The following is a 22,231-nucleotide window of genomic DNA, read 5'->3' as shown; positions in this document are numbered from 1 at the left end:
GATGACAAAAATATTAGCAGTCCTTGTTATGTGCAACAAACTGATCCATAAGTAAAAATGTAATGATCACTTACTGCATTTTTATTTATAAGTAACTCTGCAGCATGAAACATAACTACTGCCTTCTAAGTTTTACTGTACCCTGGACTGCATGCATCAAAAGACCCACAGCCAGCAGGTTGAGGGTAGTGATTCTCCCCTTCTACTCTGCTCTGGTGAGACCCCACCTGCAGCACTGCGTTCAGTTCTGGGGCCCCCCACGTAAAAAGGACATGGACCTGCTGGAACGAGTCCAGAGGAGACCACGGGGATGCTCAGAGGGCTGGAGCACCTCTCCCATGAAAACAAGCTGAGCGAGTTGGGGTTGTTCAGCCTGGAGAAGAGAACGCTCCGCTGAGACCTTAGAGCAGGCTTCCAGCACCTAAAGGGGGCCTACAGGAAAGCTGGGGAAGGATTCTTTGTCAGGGAGTGCAGTGATAGGACAGGGGGTAACAGCTTTAAACTGAAAGGGGGGTAGATTTAGATTAGATATGAGGAAGAAATTCTTCCCTATCAGGGTGGTGAGGCATTGGCACAGGTTGCCCAGCTGTGGATGCCCCATCCCTGGAAATGTTCGAGACCAGGCTGGATGGGGCTTTGGTCAGCCTGGGCTGGTGGGAGGTGTCCCTGCCCGTGGCAGGGGGTTGGAGCTAGGTGATCTTTATGGTCCCTTCCAACCCAAACCATCCTATCTATCAATGATTCTATGTTTTTTGTTTCCTGTGGGGGTTTTGATGCAAAACAATACTTCCTCATGCCCCAATTCGTATTCTAAGGGAGTTATCTTAATAAGCAGATGTTTGTGGAAAGAGAAGACCTTATACTCTAGCTTCTTAGTGAACTAATTTCTTATGAATTAATTATCTTACAAATTTATCAGTCACCTGATTATTTAGAAGCAAAGACAGCTGTAAGCACAACCAAAAGCATACATATACCTAAAACTAAAGTATGCTTAAAAATTTCTTCTTTCATATAATGAACATTTTGAATTTCTGTGGAAATTAAAGGACTGCAAATTATGGGAGGACTTCCAGATTTCAGATCTCTTCTTGCAAACTTTTGAATATGACAGGGTACGGTCAACCTTTTCCCATCAACTCAAAGCACAAAACTCTTCACAATGCACTGCAAATGCGGCCACTTCCTGAATTACATTATACTTCTTTCTAGTTTAAAACTTAGATAATTGAATTCCTATGACTGTACTTTGAAGAACAGTACTATCATTTTTGGAGGAAAATGGTATTCTTCTAATTACAAATTAGATGGAGTAGTTCTTATTCTCTACTTACTCCTATCTTCAAACTGATTTATATATGATGTGCATATAAATCTAATCTGAGCACAAAATTATTTGATGATTTTTCATCTAATTTACAGAGTTAAGAATGACCCAACAATAAACAATACAGTAGAGTGTGTGAGGGCCTCAGCATTCAGTGGTTTATTATGTTGTCTGGTATTTCAAAACTGTAAAAGAAATGATGCAAAATAATTACCTCTGAAGTCTCTCTTTTCATTCTCCCCATTTGAATCTGTCTTCTTTGATTCTACTTCACGTTCCTCACCTTCCCCTTCTCCAAAAGAAGCCATAAGCATCACACCAGCTTGTGATAACAAGTTCTTCAGCTGACTGCATAATAAATCCAGCAAAGATTGGACCACCTTTGGGCTCAGTTTGTCAGCATAGGTTCTATACACACACAATAAATAAAAATAAGAGTATTTAAGAGTTGATTAGAGGAACAATAATATAAAGACACAACTACAAACTCAGTGCAAATGAAAACTGGGGTTAACCCCGCGCTAATTCTAATTCATTCTATTGCAGCAGGTTATTTTGCCACAAGTTTTGCAGATTACTCTTATTTGAACCTTGCTTTTAAGGCACTTTCAACCTGTAGGGTTAAACTTAGAGTCAAAAGACACCTTTCCAGTTTTTCCAAAAGAAAAAAAAAATTAGTTCATTAAATGTGGAATCCCATTCCAACTTCCAAAATTGAGGGTGATTTTTTTCTGTTTGTCTTATATTACAGATGTGACAGGTAAATTCACAGCTTTGTATGAACATTGAAATTAAGGTGCATCTATCCTATATTAAATCAGAGTCATGCTCCAAACAGACTTCAAGTATTTAACTGTTGATAGAATTTTGGATCTTTTTCCCTGGTCTAACAGAGGCCAGTATTTCTCAGAATATTCCTTTGTGTTCTGAAAAGAAACACAATGTACTGTTCTGAAGAACACCTACCAGATTATTGTTGGTATTACTTTTTACATAAATGAATATTACACAGCAACAGAAAGCCTAATATTATCAACTGAATGGACCTATACAAAGTCATACTTAAAAAAGGGGGAATACCACAATGCAATGCTTAGAGACCATAAAGCTCTCAAAGTTCTAATTATTCTGGCCCAAACTTGTCACCTACAATTTAAAAATACTTATCAGTCTAATCTTCATCTTCCTTATGAATAATGCAACTACACTTTTTTTTTTCCCTTCACTTCTATGTTTCTGAACACCACTTTCTATCCTAAAGAAAACACACACAAAAGAAGAGTTGCTTTTAAAGGATGTTGGTAAGACAGAAGATTACATTTTTTGAAAGCAAGGGAGCATTCAATACTCACCCTGTGGTGATTGCAAGGATCTGAAGTAGTCTTGTACTGGCTACTTTCAAGGCTGTGCTGAGTTGAGAAATACCAGTTTTGGGCAGCAACTGGAGTGGTTGTCCTAGCATGGTGTCTGTGCCACACAACTGTGATAGCACATTTAGCAAACCAGTGGAAATGGCCAAGGAGACATCAACGGGCTGATAGTGTACACTCAGAGCAAAGACTGTTACCAGCAGAAGACGCTGTTGTGCTTCTAAGATTAAACAAAAAAATTGTTTTTAATTGATAAACTTTTTAGAGTAAGAATACTAAGACAGGACAGAGCTGCCATTATCACACACTTTGAGGTAGTCTTTCTTATGTACCACCATATCCCCTCCTTTAACTCAATGCACTCTCTGCCATGGTTGTCCAAAGAAAAATATTGTACAGATCTAGTTTGTGATATAAACGTTCTAATGCTAAATCTCAAAAGAGACCAGATTCTTCTCTCCAAGGTAAGGATAACTTTGGTGAAATATGCAATTTGCTGCTTGCACTTCAGGTAGATTCTCAAGAAATTTCTTTTGATTCCATTTAATTGTAAGTGAAACCAATGAAATAATTCAGGTAAGCATGACCATCAGGCTCTATCATCAAACTATTCTGTACTGAAGCTCTCAGACAAAACAAATGCACAAAGAGTTGCAGAATTCCAGCTTTCTCTCAAGAACAGAAATGCACAGCAATATCGTGGTAAAGGAGGACAGAAGGGGCTTTCAAAACATGCAACGTGCTCTGTTCATTTGTTTTTGGCTTAAAGAAAGTGCACCCGAATGAAGGATAAAGGTTTGGAGAGTTTAATCTCTTCTCAAAACTGCTTATGCCTGGAAAACCTAAAAAAAACAAAACAACAACAAAACAAACAAACAAACAAACAAACACAAAAAAAACACTGTAAAGTGCCAAAGAAACAGGCGACTGGAAAAATGTAGTATGTGGCTTACAGGAATAGAAAGGTTTATAACAATTTAAACCCTTAAAAAAGGCTGACACTTGAATAAAGGTAAGACAATAAAAGAGGTTGAAACGCCCCTCCCTCTTCAGAAAAGAAGCTATCGGCCAGATACTTCATCCATGAGTTCTGGCCACTCATATCAAAGTCTTCTTTGTTAAACTTATAAGCTGTTGTACTGTATATTAGAGGACATATTTTACAAATCTGGTTTTCACTTACCTATGTGATGCTTATTAGCTTGCAGTGCTCTTTCTAATGTAGCAGACAATTGCTGGTAAATTTTGTGTACAGCCACCTGGATTTCAATCTGAATACTTCTCTTAGCTGCTCTGATACCATCCTGAGTCAAACAAATAAATACTGTAAGCACTCATAACATTTTTATCACCCATTGAAACAGCAAAAATCTATCAAAATACATACCTGGTAGTGATGCAGTCTTACACTCTCTCCTTTGGCACCTGCATGTCCTACAGTACCCAAACCGAAGCAACCAGCAAGAAACTGTAGTCTAACAGAAGTAAGCAATGAAGACGACTGAAATCCTGGCCCTTGATGACTTCCCATTAATGGCACACTCCCTTTTTCCTCCATCCCTGATAGAAGCACTAAGATCTGATGAAGTGCTTCTAGACGAAGCTGAAAGTGAAGGCAGTCAAAAGGCAGTATTAAATAGGAAGCATCCTTAGAAATCTGATAATCTTCAACTATGAGCAAGAGTGAACGATGTAGCTGTTTTCTCTGACAGTATCCATGAGTTTGATAAATCTTAAGACTAAAAGCACATTTTTACATTTTCAAAGAAAATTCTTCTTGTCAGCTTGCCATTCGGTTTCTGACTAACAGCGAAGTTGGCTTAATCTAGTCAGCACAAATAAGCTACATGGAAAAGCTTCATATAAATCAAGTAGTTAACATGCAATTAAAGGTGTAATTCCAAAGCCTACACTGGAAGTTCTAACCATATTGATGCTGCATGCAGCACGTATAGGATAATCTCTCTACTCCTCTGAAATTCAAGTCTGAGATTTAAAGAACAGTACATAAAGAAAATGTTATGTTAAAAGACAGACAACTACATTTTTCTGTTTACTCTTAAAGCGCTTTTTTTTTGTTTTTAAGAGGATTCTTTAATTTTTTACAGCTTTTTGTTAAGTTTTCAGTTCCAGTTAAAATATTTCAAAAGATAAAGGGAGGAAAAAACTCCTTAATAGACAGAATTTGGTCAAAGTTAAAAGAAATCCATAAAATCTGTAATGTATGGAAAAATAAGAAACGATATTAAATTGAAACTTACCTCAGCCCTCAGCTGCTGCTGCTCCATTGCAATTATTGATGCCTGTGGACTGGTGGACATACTTTCCTCTGGTTCCTTAAATCCTGGAGAGTTTCCCACATCTCCACTTACAAAGCTGACAACATTTTCAATCAAAGTATGAACTCCAAGAGATCTTGAGAGATCAAAATCGGACTCAACAAATGAGTAGGATGAAGTGTACAACCAATCTCTGCTGTGTTTTAGTCGAGCCCATGAGTCACTTAAAGGTTCCACTTGACTGTGTATCGCTCCTAAACATATACACAATGAAGTCTCATAAATTTCAAATCAGTAAGTAACAAGGAACAATTTTGACAGTAGGTAAAGACTGAACTGCTGCTATTCATACAGGTGAAAAATGGATATTCATGATTAATTATACCATGCATTAAGCAACTTAGAGCAAAACACTTGTTTTAAATTTACAGCAATTGCCCTAAAGGAAAAGCTGTATTTCTTTTAATTAAGTTAAGCAGTATTGCAACACACTGCCGAGTGAGAAAACAAAAAGACAGAAGCCACTCGAACTGCTCAGCTTAAAGCTAGAACAAGGAATAAAAATGCTTTGCGGCTAAATGAGAAAACAGTAAAGAAAAGATCTGCTACAAAAGAAGTTGTGCACTTTGTAGATGTATTTTAAAATCTAATCCTAAAATGAGTGTTTTTGTTTTGTTTTGTTTTAATCAAGTCATTATATATTTTATAGATCTGAAAAAGCATAATGTTTCTTTTGGATTAAATATTTGCAGAATTCATGAGTGCAGAAGGGCAAGTAAATCAACAAAAACTTTCATTTTAGACTAACAGAACATTTACTTTCTTATGATTCATGATAAATAGATTCATGTATATTAAATTGCTCTCTGTGGCATGTATTAAACTGTATCTTAGTCATTTGCCAATTTCATATATCTATTTTCAAGTATTTCCTGTTACACCAGCATGTCATTACACTACCTGAAACTTTACTTTCACTAATTAATGTACTTCTTCAAATGACCATCAGTCATCAGTCTGTGGCACTGGAACTTATTTAGTATCGTATACTTCATCTCACCTCCAGAAGCATTCAGCTAGAACTGCATCTCTGGCACAAATGAGCGTAATGCCATTGAAGTCACACCTTCACCAACAATTAACTGATGTGTACCAGTTAAATATATATATGTATCATCACAAAAGTTGGTATTTTATTATTTCTGTAAATGAGGTTAGCTGAGTTGGATCTAGTTGGTCTGACCTACAAGAGGTCAGGCCCTGGCTCAAAAGAACTTTCCATTTGTACAGATAAGGAGTGTCTGGAGACCTATAGAGAAACCTTAAGAATGTTTAAATTCACTTTAAAAGTCTATTTTGAATTATCTTAAATAATCTACATAGAATTTTGCACTATTAGTGTCTCTTGTGCCCAAGGAACTACAGATATTGTCTGGAGAATCACAATCCATTCACAGGACTCACACAAACTTAGGACAACATTCCTACCAACCATTCCCCACCATTTTTTTCCTGAGGCAAGCCAAAAGGCCACTCTTCTGTATCACAATCTGCATTTTCCCACAATTTACACATCCAAAATACTGTGAAATTTTGCTTTTCCTTTGTAAATTAGTTAGCTGACCTCCATGAAGCTAACAAAAAAATTAGCTGGCAGGGCTATGAATTACGAAAACCTTTTCATATCCCATTACCTTTTCTGTGAATAGTGTTTATGTGCATTTGTATGGCATTCCTTACACTTGCTACTAAGCAGATTGCAATGGCTTCAGAAAGAACCATCACAGTACTTAGGTCAAATATGACCAAATAATATATTTGACAAAAATACAGGGACAAAAAATTATTTTGAATAATGTAGAGATATTAAAACATTAATTTTAAACACTATTTTTTCAAAGTTGAACGTAACTTCTGAATTTCTGCTGGTTTATTCAACACAGTAATATTACCTGGCTTAAAAAGGACAATCTACTTTGTCTTGTTTAATATGAGAGAATTTACAGAAACTCTGTTACTCAGTTTTACAACTTATACCTGGTATCTATATTTAAAACGTAAGTAAAGATAAATATGGCCTTACCCTAATTTTAATTCTTATAGTACTTGTTTTAAAACTCTCTATTAAAAGCTAAGTTATATGCTGAAGTGGCAGCTGAGAAACATGAAATATAAAGGACATCATAAATGGGTACTAAATAACTCGGTTTCACCTGAGAACGAGTTTCCTAGCATATGCATGGTGAAGAGGGCCCAGGGGAGAGAAAAATTGAAACCTCAGCTTTCCTACAGTAAGCATAATCCAAATCAGTACCAAGTATCCAAAATGCTGCCTATATACCAACAACTATTTCAAAAGTCTTCAGTCTAAGCTCTTCAGTCTTTCTTCCACAGCAGGAAAGGTTAAAGTCTTCCAAAGTGATGTTAGCTTCCTTCTCCTCAACCTGTCCTATGCTGTATCATGCCACTAGTAAGCACAGCACAGAATCCAAGGATTTGTAATAAATTGCACAAAACAATTCTGATGCCTTAAACCATAAACTTCAGGAGATACCCTTTCAAGTATTAACAGAACATCAGAAGACAATTTAGTTTTGATAGTCAACAAAAGAACTAATAAGATCACCCATCTATATATTAATAGAAAACTAAACTATTTCACATTTGAAAAAGGATTAGATCTTAGCAAATCACTTTTAGTACTAATTGCAAAAATATTTAGATGTAAAAACAATTTTAAATCGTTTCAAATTAGGAGAAAAGTCCAAGAATTAAGAGTTACAGACTAAATGTAAAACAAGTGAAGTGATAACTGAAAATTTAAAGATTAAAAACAAAGAATGTCAGAAGACAAAGTATATGCTTACACTTCAGAATTAAAACATTTAAGAATTAGGGCAAATCTAAAACAAACTTTTTTTTTCCTGAAGATGTTAAGTATCAACAGAAGAATCAAAGTATGCTTGTGTATTAGCTTAGCTAGATTCTGTGCAATATCCATTACACAGAATTGATTGCAGCTTAGGACTTCTATAAGCCTTTACGATCACATGAACAGAGTTACATATAAGAATAATCTTTAAGCTTACAGTAAAAACAAAACAAACCAAAAAAGTCTACTTGTCCTTATAAGCCAGCTTGTAAAAATGAGTTTTCTAAATGAATGTGGCACAGCTGCAATACATACTTCATAAAACATAAAACATGTAGGGAAGCTATAGAGAAAAAAAATAAACATGCCATCAGGTACTTGCTTGAAGCTCTTCTTTTTTCTGGGGCTCAACTGGCCAAAAAGGAGTAAATACACTACACCACACAAGAATCAGAAGACAAAAGCAGACATTTGAAACAGAAGACAATATATTCATATCTCTTCCTCGTTTTATACTGACTTAGACTTAAATGATCATTCTCATCTCAATCAATACCTCTATACATCAAGCAGCAAAGTTAGAAAAAAAAAAAGATTTATTCCCGTTTTTAACTAGTATACCCTAAGTAACAGACTTTCTAAATTTTCTGCCATCTCTGCAGGGAAAAAAAAGCATTCCTTTTAACACAGGTACACACATACACCAATACATTTACGTGCCTTACTCAAAATGATCTTCAGTTTCAACTTCAAAACACAGAACTCAAATCAATACAGGTACGCCATTTTATTTCAATTTAATTTAGATATAATCTAAGTTGCTGCTTTTTTAAGAGTCGCTCTGTTGTGTTAGTAAAGTACAACAGTACACACAGGCACACTGGAATTCACTGAATTAACATTTAAATGAAGACTGGACGACTAGCAAATATCTGTCTGTAAATAAGTTTGTGATTGCGCTGCTGAAAGTGCATTCTTTACTACTAGATATTTAATGCAGTGTACAGTATCCTCTAGGTGGAACATTTTGAGGCATGCTCTCTGGGTCTGCAAAACTGAAAAAGATAAATCTGGGCAAGGAAAAAAAAACAAAAGGGCTTACATATCAGGGAAAAATATTAATGTGCTCATCACCCCATATGGCAAAAGTTTTGAAAAAGAGATTTTTATTCTGCAGGAATAGAAAGAAAAGTTTACTGATTTGGAACTAACTGAATAGCAGCAAAGAATAAGGTACTCAAAGGATCATCAGGCTGAAGTAGAAATAACAATCTCACTTCTGAACAGATACAATAAATGGAGAAAGCAATTAGAGTAAAGATTGGACTGAGTGGCTAATATGTTAATAGAGTAAAAAGACCTAAAGACCATGCTTTCCTTTCACACAGCTGCAAGACCACAGGAAAAACTTAAAGTACTTTTTCTAATGTTGGTTTTCTATATCGTAATTTATGAATATGAACAGCTTTTATACCATAAAAAAAATCAGACCAACAGTGAGATTAGGTTACTAAGGAAAAGTGATCTGAATTTTGAATAACAAGTTGCTGAATTCAATAAACAAATTATAAAGTAAGTCAACCCACTCCAGAGGAAATTACTTTCCCACCTGTACAAAAAAAAAAAAGAAAAAACAACCAAAAACATTCACCAGTATCCTACACACAGTGCATTTTTTTGCACACTTTGCAAGGATGTACTCTGCAGAGACTGCTGATTGCATTGCAGGAAAGTAGGAAAGGGAAGACGGAGAAATACCCATTCACACACTCAGCTTTTCTGAGAGCTGAAAAATTTGATCCATCTAGTCCATCAATACCTTAGTAACTCACTAAAATTGCCACATACTGTAACAAAATAAGAATATCAAAGCTGATTGATAGCAACAATTCATTCTCTAATGGTTACACATGGGATTGACTTCCTCCTAGAGGAAAACAAACGTAATGACTATCTCAAGTCTCCCTTTTAAGATATGATTGGCCTGAATATACTTGGGACATGACTACTCCCAACTGGAACTGGCAAAGTAATCATCGATTCCTATCCCTTTGAACAATTTTCTAGCATTTCAACTGAAAGTTGTTTAATATTCCAAGTACGTGTCATGATTTCTTCTTGTCTACTTTGGCAGGTATCAAGAGGGAATTTTCCTGAAGATAGTATATTGTTTGATGTCAAACAGGTGTCAATAGCACCAACAGGGCAAGGCAGTGCTTTCACAATTAACCTTTAAAAGCAGCATGGGTATCTACAGCTCCTTGCACACTTGGCTAGGTTCACAGTGATCAGTAGCTAGTACTCAGATGAAAAGGACCCTACAGCAGGCTGATGAACCCCGGAGAACAAAAGCAGTTGGATCTTGGAAATTCTATGGTCTTCTTCCTACTTACACCATTATGTAGCAAGCAGTGTGGTTAAATTCTAGTAAACTTGTTAAGAAGTGCCCATACACTGAAGAAATTCATTTTAGGAAAAATCACCTTTAAAGTCTCCAGAATAGCACAGCTTACAGGAAAATGTATTCACCATTTAATGGTGATAGAAGGAAATTTCTCCAGAAAAAAACTTCCTATCCAATTAGCTCTGCTTGTCAACCTCCTTCGCACAGTTTGTGGATACATACTTAGAAGGAATAAATATATTTCAAAGGACTGCTACAATCAGATTTATTCTCAAAACCAGATGTAAAAGGAAACATAATTGACTTTGTTTCCCTTTGAATTACTTCATAAATTTAATTTGAAAAAAATAAGAAGTGTTTCCCGTGGTTCTTTAAGATGCCAATTCTTTCCCACCTAACTGTGCCAACTCAACATTCATTCCAACAACAGTTCGAAAACTTCAGCCTTAAGTTCCTTAAAGCAACAATGGTTACTTCTGTTTTGTAGAAAGAGAGATGAGAAAACACGGGAGGCTTTGCTTTATGTTAATTGTAATTTGAGAAGCATTTCCCATATGTACTTCTGCTGCAATTCATGATTATCTTCTGCATCCAAATTAGACATCTCCTCTACCATCCATATGGCTAGCATGTTTCCCTTCTCCCATTTTCCTCATTAGGATTTATTAGCATAAACACCTTCCACATCCTCCATTCAAAAGCAGATCATATGCACAATGAGCACAAGACACAAAAATGCAAATGGAAAGAACATCTAAAAAATTTTTTTAAAAAGCACTTGTTTCTCACAAAAATGTTTAAAATGTATAAATGTCTAAAAGCTGGAGAGCATCTTGATGAACAAAGTGACAGCCTTCTGTGGGTCACTCCTACAGTGGTTTACCTACAATAAATGGAAAACTAGGCTTCTTTTAATATTTCAATGCTTAAAAAATACAGCGAATTCAAATGGCTCAGTCTTATGGAACTCTTTTGCCAGCAAACTGGGATGGAGCACAGCATAAAGACAACATGCTGTGAGAATTTACATTTCCCCCATTCCTCAAGCTGAGGCGACAGCAAATATAATGTCCCCTTTGTCAGTGTATATAGAAGCATATCACAAGAATAAAGATGAAACTGGAGGGGTTTTACCAATCAGAACATCCTTGATATGCACTGCAGAACCTCTAGAACTTCAGAGTGCTGGCTATATTATAAGGAGTAACGAGTGGACAATACAAAATGTCTTCAAGTTACGCCTTGAACAAGCACCAGGACATGCTCGAACTGTAGAAGACCAACTAGGATTCCCAAAACCAAACATCTGATAAGAAATGAAGGGCCTTAAATAGCACAACACTGAATAGTTTTTCTGCTTGATCAAACAGATCTTTGAAGATCTTTTTCTGACCTTAATGTAAGTATCAGGAAAGTTTTCCAGTAAATGGAACCTGTGTTCACTAGATGAGTCTGGTACTGGGTATCAACCAAAATGGGCACATATACATTCCAGGGTGAGTGAAAAGTTTTCACTGTTGTATGTTGACAAACCTCCAGTTGTTAAAGCCAGACTAAAAACCTTTAAGTATGATGGGACAACAAAGTAAGTCCTCCAGAAGAAGACAACAGGTAGCAGTACATATTCAGTTTCGAAGCATGCTATTTGAGCTTCTTTAAATTCTGGATAGACCAACTGCACTTACCCCCATTTCTCTCCTCTGCATTGCAAACTTGGTACAGAACCTTCCTGTGTTATAAGAAGCTTCCATACACTGGTTTGCTGATAAAGTCTATTCTTGCATTGCTCCTTAGCTCCTGGAACCTGTGACCCAACAACCTCATCAGTCTAACCAACAGTTCAGGAACCATAACCTGTACGATACACCACGTCTCAGACCTAACTCAAGATTATTTCCCGGATTACTTTTAGGATATAGAGTAAAGAGAGTACAGAGTCTGTATCAGTTCTCTAACAGCAAAGCTAAAAATGGTGGCTTCAAAGAGTACGTTGGAGAGCAGGGTGCTGCTGACAGAGACTCTACCAGATCTCCTAACACTGAGAATGCTAACATACATCGTGCTGTCACACTATGAACAGCTCTAGGAAATTTCTTTGTTTGTTGAATGGGTTCAATTGAGTATATGTGTACAAGGAATTCCTTTCCACATTACTAAATTAAAGCATAATGAGTGTTGCCACTGATAGTGTGACTTAGAATTCCAAAAGACTTTTAGAAGAAAGCTACCTCTCAGTACTCTGCTTGATGATGAAGGCCATTAAACCAGAACTCTTAAATTACCTAACAGCATTCAGGCTTACATAATTAAAGCACACCCTAACTCGACCTAATTCCTGTTAACCTTTTACAAAGAATGTAACAAATACCATGGAACAAACATAATCTGTCATTCTAGCAATGACTCTGCATCATCCAGAGTGAAGCAGGACTTTTTGGTTCCTGTGTAAACACGCATCCTTTGTTCTGTCTATTGCCACCTGAGAAGCAGCTAATGTAGATTCCCCAAAATGAAGGTTAAAAATCTGATTTAAATGGGAGTAATGGGAGAAGTGGTTGCTTGGTTCTGTAGGTGTGCTGGTGTTGAGATGATGTACAAATTATGCAGTGCTTTCTAGATAAGAGTTCTCAATGTTAAAGCACATTTTAAGGTAAATTATCAACGTTAGCATAAGAATAGATCATTCAACTTGATAATGAACTTCTCTGCCATTTTTTTCTTCTTAAAGTTAAGAGAGTGAAAACAGTGAGAATTCTAAATTCACTTGAAATCACGGAAATCCTCACTTGCTTCAGAAGAGAGCTGCAATTCTAGAAACTAGAAGAAATGGTTGTAACCTAGGAAACATTACAACCAAGCTACAAAACAGTTAATGTTAGCACAACAAATAAAAGGTAATAATTACATACATCATCATTTTTAAATACTCAGTTTTAATGTCCTGTCATTAATTTAGCGCATTTAACTGCAAACATATTTTAACTTAAGAAATATTAATGTATTTACTCTGATCAATATTCTTTAGGTAAATTGATATTGATAAAACTTACCCCTCTTTCTGTGTGATGACACCAAATCCAAATCAACATTTCGTCTTCCACTCTAGAGTAAAAGAGTAATAAAAACCTCATTTCCTTAAGTGGACATATGTGGTGCATAATATTAGAGTGTTTAAAATACAAATCCCCCTCAAAAATAAGAAAATGAACAGAGCTGTAGTAATTTAAATTGCTGTTTTACCACCTTTACTTTCTCTTAATAGCAGTTACTAGTTAATAGTTATTGGCAGAGACCCCTGTACTGAAACATAACACTAATAATACTGAACAAATGACAAATGTTTAAGATATATTTCCCTCCTAGAAAATGTACCAATAAACTCCAAGGCATATAATGCTATTTTACTCACCAGTGAATAACCTTCTTCATCTGATTCTGGCTGAGACAAATCAGATTCACTTCTTGACTTAATCAGTCTATAGTTTGAGTTTGCATGGATTGAGCGACTCTCTGCAGTAAGACTTTCACTCCTGCCTCAGATGTACCAATGAAAAAAACACAAAGAAAATACTTGTATTAGCCAAAAGTAAGAGTTGATAGGCAAATTCAGCAGATACCACAGTTTTATTTGAGAGAACACTATCATGGAGCAATACAAGACTACATCAAAGAGGAAAAAAATGGTCTGATGGTTTCGGTTATTATGCTTATAAAGGGTATTAATAAATTTTGTTACTTCTTGCCACCCTTATCGGTCAACTGAATGAATGGCAACTTCAAATGACTGATCATTACATACAGTATACATAAACATTTCTGAACTAAGAGGACAAGAAAACAGAGAGAAAGTGGGTGAAAAAGCACCAAACTTATATTTAAAAAAAAAAAAAAAACACTGACAAAATGCATCCTAAAGTTGATATGCCAGATGAAAGCCACTTTGACAATGAGAGAGACAGACATTTATGCTTCAGGGACCAGACTTCCCAAAGGAGGCAAAAAGAATAAAAGGGTACTGAATAGATACAATCTTGCTCTGAACTCCCCATCACTACCTTCATATTAAATAAATAGGAACTGTCACAGCAACAAAGTTTCCCTACACTAAAAGTTTAAGTAGACTGAGAAGTTCACTAGAAGCACTAGCTACCAAGGACTGTATCCAAATTTAATAATTTCCATGTTATATTCTAACACACACACACACCGATTTGTGAAATAAGAAGTTTACATGGACCGAGTTTAGAACAAAGTTCTGTTACCAAGAAGATCTTGGTTTATGGTGTATTTATACTCTCTGAACTAAACACTTCTCAAATTTAATGAGCTGTCAGGCTTTATTTTGTTACTCTTCCACACCTAACAACACTGTCTTGCACATGCCAAGATATCAGGAATACTTCTAAAATTAATCACAAATGACAATTTTTTCATAATAAACTTTGACTCTTTTCTTTTTAAGCATATACAGTGTTTTTGGACATTACAATACAAGACATTGCTTATGGTTCAGGAAAATACAAACCTGGTAATAAAATACCTAAACGCACGAATAATTTTTAGGAAAAATAATGAATTTTCCCAATTACATAAAATTATCTGTACACCAGATGATCTGGACTTAATTACTATTCATCAGTAAGCTCAACTTTGAAAAATAATATGGGCCACAAAAAATAAAACTCTTAATCGAGTAAATGTGGACAAAGAAAACTGAGAAAAAGCCACTGATCTCAAAACCACCACCACCACCACCAGCAAAAACCTGAAACCAAACCATAAGCACTGCTCCATTTTTTTCTAAGAATCCTCAGAGGATTTTTTCTAAGAATCCTCAAAGGAAAACTGAGGTTATTTTAATCAACTGAAAAGGAAACAGAAGAGTTAAATATTTATGTATTCAGTGAACCGCACCTCGTCATGAGTCCGATACTCTCAGGAGCAGTAGAGGGAGGCTGCTGTAACTGTCCATCCTCCCTCCGTTTCTGGAGTTCCTCAATAACAGGGCTCACTCCTAGGATCAACAAGGCACATCTGTGGATCACAGAGTTGCATGCAGCAGTATACACATCTTGACCTTCAGTCAGATCAGTGCTGATTCTTCGTTCCTGTTGAGACTGAGGAGGTTGATCATCAAGTCTAGTCCCTGTCCCAGCGTTCATCCTATCTCGATCCCGACTGCGAGCTACTTCACGGGCTGATAGGAAACATTGAAATATTTCTGTAACATGCAACACAAAAAGAAGGTCTTAACTTCTAGACAAAGCTACACAGAACAAAATGTTCATCTATAGCTCAAGCTAAAAATGTCCCATTATGAAAAGCAACAGCTATTTTTCCAACATTAAAAGAATGCAATAATACAAAGCTATAAGAGAAGTCACACAAACAGCTTAAATAAAGCATTTACCCAATGTTAAGCTTAAAATGAAGGGGACAATACAATTTGACAGAACAATAAACACGCTTTTCATGTCTTACTGCAATCCAACTGCTATGTGGATATTATCAAAGAGAAAGAGATTATTTCATGCTAGCCTTTTAGCAGACATATAAAGCAATGCATCTGTAAACCAGAGAACTGCACATCTGTAATTCAATACTGAAACAGTTGAATGCTGTTATTAGCTTTGGTTAGTACAATGAAGATGCTACCAAAATTGTCAGCCTTCACTTAATTCTTCTTTAATTCTGTTGTCGTCTTACACAGATTCTTCAACAGAAGTGAGAGATTGCATCATCTCTGTCCAAAGAACTAAAGTTCTCTTGATTTAATCATTTTAATTTTAAACATTCAGCTTCCCTTTGGAAAGCTAAGGATAAATCCAAACACTTTCTCAATTGGTGTTAACAGTTAGAAAAAGCAAGACATCAAGGACAGGAATAGAACTCTGCATATCAGGATCAGCTTCCCTCAAGAAAAAAGCAGCAAAAACATATTGGATCTGCTGAGCAGGTAACGTGTACACTTTTTAAAATCATAAACGATACGATGCCATGCCCTTCAACCACATTGTGCACTTTCAGGAAAGTCTACTGCATTGTGGATATGACGACACATGATAAAGAAACTAAAGGTGTTACATATTTTGGTGCAAAAAGATCCCCAATGGGAATATGGGAGTCCTAACAAGGAATATAAGCACTGCCAACAAAATAGGCAGTGACAAAAAAGGCCAGCAAGAGATCTACATTCTAACAGTATCTAGAGGAACAGTGTTTGGAAGAGAAAAAAAAATTATGGAAAATATTCCAAGACAGCCATTTTTATAGGTTAAATATACATTCCATTTTAATCTTCCAATACTAACACAACTTCTGTCTTTGAGAATACTAAGGCAACAACAGAAAAACAGCTGAGTGTGACTGGCTGCTGCCTCACTAAAACTGGAAGAATTAACTAACCCACGGACTCCAATTACAAGTCCAAGTCAGCATAACAACAACAGTTTGTAAAGTTCACCTTTTTTGGTCTTTTTTCTGAAGAATTGAGCTTTTTTTTTAAATTTTTTTTTTAGAAAACCCATGGGAAAGTATTGCAAATGTTACAGCTATTAAACTTTGACTAAAACCTCAATGTTTTTAATAAATTCAAGATACTAAAGGATACAAATGAATTCCATCCAGTCAGTCGTCCACTGTAATGAACAGCAATTTTTTTCCAAACTTCAGAATATTACTCTTCAAAGTTTATGACATGCAAGATTAACACATACAAATGCAGCAATAAATCCTATATATAAATACTGACCTAAAGACTACTCTGACACAATAAAAGCACTACATCATTTTATAAAAACTTCTAACAATGTTTAGGAAGAAAAACATTTCACTATCTTTTCAATCCTTTTTTCCCCATTCTACTTTGAGATAAAAATATATTGTCCTTCCAAAGCACATTACAGTCTTGATATACACAACTAGTACTTACTACCAGCTGTCATAACTTCATGTTCTCTTTCCTCTTCTTCGTCTTCCTGTTCTGGGTGTCCTTCTTCTCTGTCACGTTCTGCCTGCTCCTCCATTTCTGCTTCTTCATCAATTGTACGAGTAAAAGAATGCTCCTGAGTATCAATGTCAGCAGATTCTTGGTTATCTAACATCTTGATAAAAAAATAAAAATCTACAGTGAATTAATTCTCACCAAAATAAAAGCTGAACATCAAAGTACATAGGAAAAAAACTACTGCCAAAAAGATATTTGTGCTACTATGTGAACAGCTGTTTATATTCAAAACTGTAAATACTTAAGTTGGGAAATCTAAATTTCCTCTAATGACATGTATTCAGACTCTTTGGAAAAAAATCTCTCCTTTTAAGGCTTACTTGGACTTGACTGTCAAACTTTGACACTTCAACATTTAAAAGCGTTAGCAACCATATGCTGTTACCTCATAAAATACTCTCCCTTTAAAAAGGACAAGTATGATAAAACTTACTTTGATGGCCAACACTGTTATAAATAACATTTTTTATTTAAATTAATACCCAGTATGTTCCCATTTTTATTCTTATGTCCTGAATTCACAGAATCCTCCCTTTTACTTCAATAAAATTAAAAAGATGCAACACCCCAAGATAGAATGCAATAGAAAGGCAGTAGTCTTAGAACTGGAATTTAAAAAAAATCTTTTTGTTTTAAGAGAGATAGCCAAGCTAGCAATTTAAAGCCAAACTACTGCTCCAGCCAACTATCCCACATATAAAAGAGACAAGCAGCCCAGACGCAACTGCTTTAAAATTACATTTTCCTACAAAAGCCCTAAGAGATAATTTGGCGATATAACTACTGACCAGCAGAGTACTTAGTACCTAACAGACAGTTTTCAATGCAGAAAACAACTGCAGACAAACCAAAAATGGCAAAGGTTTAAATATAAAACATAATTACATTAGTGGTGTTAGAATATTTTAGAAGGTAATTCAGCCTACAAATCTTGGGCCACACATCCTACCAGCAAAACTCATCGACCCTCTCCTGGAATTTACCCTTTCCCAAAGAACAGAAGGTCTTGGTAGCAGCAGACCATTGTTACAATTTTATTAGGGCCTCTGATTTGCTAAAGTCATTCTGTAATTAAGAGTGTATCATACAAATGCAAAACAGCTATTTTTCACAGAAGTATTAAATATGAGATCTTCCTGATGCAACTCACCTACTGCATACCTTTAGATTTACTCTGCTGCATTTGCACAACAAGCTTGAGGATTTCTAAGAGGAATGGAACTTACCACACATGCACAGTACTTTACTGTGAGCATACACAACAGCTACAGCATGAGCATGAAGCAGCATATTTACTACCTGTGTAAAACGACCACCCTGTGTATGCTTGCAGAGCTAGAAAACCACCAAACTTAATGTATGCATACTATCCTGTGTACCCTCCCTACACCCAATACTTTTAGAAGTGCTGAATCTATTGCAAACATGTTAGACCCGTACCATGAAAGGTCAGATGAAGATACAAATGCCCTCTCAGAACTGAAGGAAAGAAATGGACCTATGTTATTTTAAAAAGTTTCAGTAATGCTTTATAAAACAGCTAAAAAGCCTCATAATCTTGATGCCACATAAGAACCTCCTTGATCAAAAGCATCCCACTTGTAAATTGTAAATAGCAATTAAAAATCCTAACAGTCCTTAAACTAGGATTAGGTTTCTCCATCTTGTAATGCCTAATCGTCCCCAGCATAGAGTAATTCAATGAACACTTCCAGCATCAGTTCTGACCAGGCTTAGTGAAGTGATTCAGAAGTTGCCATCATACCAGGCATTGTATATTTAATTTGAAAAATCCTGAAAGTTTTTTTTAAACAAGGTAGAACAAAAAATCCTGCAACAAATGAAACTAATATTTGAACATCTTCACCTATCTACTGAATTCATCTGCTACTGAGGTATTAGGTAGTATTTTCTTAACACACAGGTATAGCCTGAATAACTGACAAGAGATTTCCAGTCTTACCCATCTGTCTCTTGACGATGATCTAGTCTGAATAAGTTCCATGTTCTTGCAGGCAAGCAAGCGACTCCGAACTTTATAAACACAACGGTACACTTCTGCCAAGGCTTTGCCAGGCTGGTACCTACTAAAAAGACCCAAAACTGAAAAAAATTGCACAAATTTTCTTTGAAAATTTGAAATTGAGCTTTTAAAGGCAGCTTTAAGTTACTTGCCTGCTCTCCCCACAGGCTTGACTAAGTAAACTTGTATGTTTCAGAAGAGCTGCAAGAACAAATCTGGACACAGTATCCAGGAGTGATTCATTACTTAAAGTTGCAGTATCCCAATCTGAAAATAGAAAAGATTTATCAAAACCAGCTACTGTTTTCAACAAATAAGTTTTCAATGACAACATGTAAAAATATTCACCAGTTTAAAACTTCTGATTTACAAGTAGATTTAATGTTTAAGAAGTAAGTTTAGCATCAACAATTCATAAATACAATGCTTCAGAGACAAACGTGTTTTGATCTGGTCAAGATGGTCATGTCTAGCAGTCAGCCAAGTGAGGGCACACAGACTGGCCAGCCAGGAACTCAGCTCAGAAGACCTGAACTTCTGTTTCACCAAGGTTACACAACTGGAGCTCTTTCCTTTATCCAGCCACTGAGTTGCAAGGAGCACCTTTAGAAACATGCAGTATTTGAGATGATCTGCTCTCTTAGAAACTGTTGAATTCAGATTCAAAAATTATTTTGCAGACTCACTTATGATGAAAATGCTGTATCACCATAAGTAGATACTTTAACAGACCTTAAGCACAAGCTTCACTGCTGATATCAACAAGAGATATTTTCAGGTCTCCAATTTAAGGTTCCTTCAGTATTTTCAGAAACTAACATTCTGATTTCAAAGTAATTTTTCCCCACTTTAAAAAAGGACCATAGGAAAATAATATTGTTCCATTATAAAATAACAGAACTCCCAAGCAAAACTCCACAAGGCTCCATACTTTTTCCTGCAGGGGAAAATATCTTCATAACACTATTTTTCTTAAGTGTTATTTATGAATCCTTGAAAACTGCTTTAGAAATCATAAAAAACTATCTGGTGATTTAAGTATAAAGTTTAGTCTAACATACCTGTTCCTCAGTGAGTTCCATCATCTTGCATTTGATGCTACACTAGCTGTCACCATACAACTCTCAATCAACTTGCAATTTAAACTGAGCAGAACCACAACAACTTTTAGAACACCCAATTCCAAAACACAAATAATACATATTAGCCCATTCATCTCAGATTTTTTCAACTAGACAACTAGCTTTTTTTTTTTAACTGGAATTCCTAATTCCATGGAATTTTAGAACAGAATTCTCTGTATTGCTCTCAACAGGAACACAATACCATTTTCTGTCTTCTTCATCTGGCCTATCTTGGCCAAAGCTACAGAAAATCATCTCTGGCTCCTGCAAAAGTTACAGCACAGCAGCAATGTTCAGTGGATCTCATTAAAAGGAGACCTGGAAAGCCTGAGCATGAACGCAGACTACGTGCAATAAGCATGAAGAACCATTAATACTGTAATGCCAGCCTCCTGGAGACTTAAAAAACACAAGAGGAGTTACCCCTTCATCCCATTCTTAGCATATTTTACAAGTTACTCCACTTTCCCCCCCATCTCCCTCCTCCCCATTAAATTTTCAGTTTAATTGCGAGTTTCACCTTGCTCTACTATGAAAACAAACATAAACACCTGAATAAGGAAACAAGACTCTTTTTTTCCTTGTTTGGAGGGGGAAAGAACATTGAACTACACGCTTGACAAATACTGGAATCGGTATCAAAAATAAGTAGCAGAAAAAACAAAAGAAGGACGAGTGAACATGACAATAAAATAAATTTATCATGTTGTAGAATTAAAAGTCATTGCCAAAGAAAATACAGGACTTTACTAGGCAAGTAGCTGAAGCACGTAATATACTTTTAACATATACATACTTCTCAACATCTTACCTTTACTAACAGCATAGTCTTGCATACTGATCCACAGGCTCCTTGCTGGCTCTTTTGTACAACCCAAGGCCAAATCAACATAGACAGTAATCTCAGGTCTCAGCTTATAATCAAATGGCTTCTGTTCCTCATTTCCAGATAAGGCCACTTCTAATAAGGAGCTCATACATTTATCTAACAGAAGGGAAATACTTAAGGAATTAATCTCTGCAAATTTTGAAGATTACATGCATCTACCTTTACAAGTGCATAAGCATATTTCACGCTCCACTCTATTCCAGAAAAAAGGAAAAAAAATTGAAAATCAATACACCTCATTGTCTGACTGCAAACTCTCATGAGACAAGGAATAAAAGTGACTCAGAGTTACCATTTGTGTAAAATGTATGGAGACTTGGAAGCATTAGCCAATCTGTTTCAAAATCATAAATCTGTATTGTTGATTCTACCTGACCTGTAGTCATATGCTTGCGATTATTGCATCTTCAGGCATGGATCCCTTTCAAACTATCATGTTTTGTAATTAAGTCTTGAAGCAATCTACTCAGAATCAGAGGAAGGAGGAGATGTGAATTAAGAGGAACTTGCCACAGAATCAGAAGCAAGTACATTACTCATATAGGAAAGGTTGGCTAGAATTAGTCGTGCTGAGTGCTGTCAACAATTCTGGTAAATCAGAAGGACTTAATTTTTTTTTTTTTAATAATCTAATTACAATTAATAAAAATTCCACTTTGTAAGCAGAATACAATTTAAGATGATATTTTTTGATGATAAATATGAACAATGGAGCCCCTGGTTTGTCTGATAATGCTGAACATCTAACAGTAAAACAAAATTTAAAAATTAACTCAGTGAAATTTCTGCTACTTCTTGCACTGAGAAATTGCATTTATTTTTTTAATTTCTTTATGCATTTCCAACACCCTTTGTACAATATATACTTACACAGCCATTTTCCATCTTCTGGTATTTCTATGTAAATAGACAAGAGAGCTGAAAGATGAACCCTATG

General features: G+C 35.8%; 1 protein-coding gene across 17 annotated transcripts in view; it reads right to left on the bottom strand.

Moving 5' to 3' along the window:
- HERC1 (HECT and RLD domain containing E3 ubiquitin protein ligase family member 1) overlaps positions 1-22,231 on the bottom strand; it is a 123,923-nt gene that overhangs the window by 42,219 nt on the left and 59,473 nt on the right. For 10 of the 17 annotated variants that reach the window (XM_067004046.1, XM_067004044.1, XM_067004047.1 and 7 more), the window contains exons 19-31: positions 21,217-21,390; positions 19,434-19,548; positions 19,222-19,345; positions 17,184-17,355; positions 15,167-15,473; positions 13,662-13,782; positions 13,303-13,354; positions 8,217-8,282; positions 4,959-5,230; positions 4,085-4,300; positions 3,881-4,001; positions 2,680-2,917; positions 1,542-1,735 (exon numbers count right to left, since the gene is read on the bottom strand). In XM_067004046.1, the coding sequence (XP_066860147.1) occupies positions 1,542-1,735; positions 2,680-2,917; positions 3,881-4,001; positions 4,085-4,300; positions 4,959-5,230; positions 8,217-8,282; positions 13,303-13,354; positions 13,662-13,782; positions 15,167-15,473; positions 17,184-17,355; positions 19,222-19,345; positions 19,434-19,548; positions 21,217-21,390 (2,172 nt within the window). The remainder of the gene's footprint in view (positions 1-1,541; positions 1,736-2,679; positions 2,918-3,880; positions 4,002-4,084; positions 4,301-4,958; positions 5,231-8,216; positions 8,283-13,302; positions 13,355-13,661; positions 13,783-15,166; positions 15,474-17,183; positions 17,356-19,221; positions 19,346-19,433; positions 19,549-21,216; positions 21,391-22,231) is intronic. The other 7 variants (XM_067004059.1, XM_067004060.1, XM_067004061.1 and 4 more) reach the window with 4 other exon arrangements.

Source organism: Anser cygnoides, chromosome 11 (genome assembly GCF_040182565.1).
Source record: "Anser cygnoides isolate HZ-2024a breed goose chromosome 11, Taihu_goose_T2T_genome, whole genome shotgun sequence".
Lineage (NCBI taxonomy): Eukaryota > Metazoa > Chordata > Aves > Anseriformes > Anatidae > Anser > Anser cygnoides.
The sequence above is the reverse complement of the archived record's forward strand: the minus strand, read 5'-3'. Positions and strand labels throughout refer to the sequence as shown.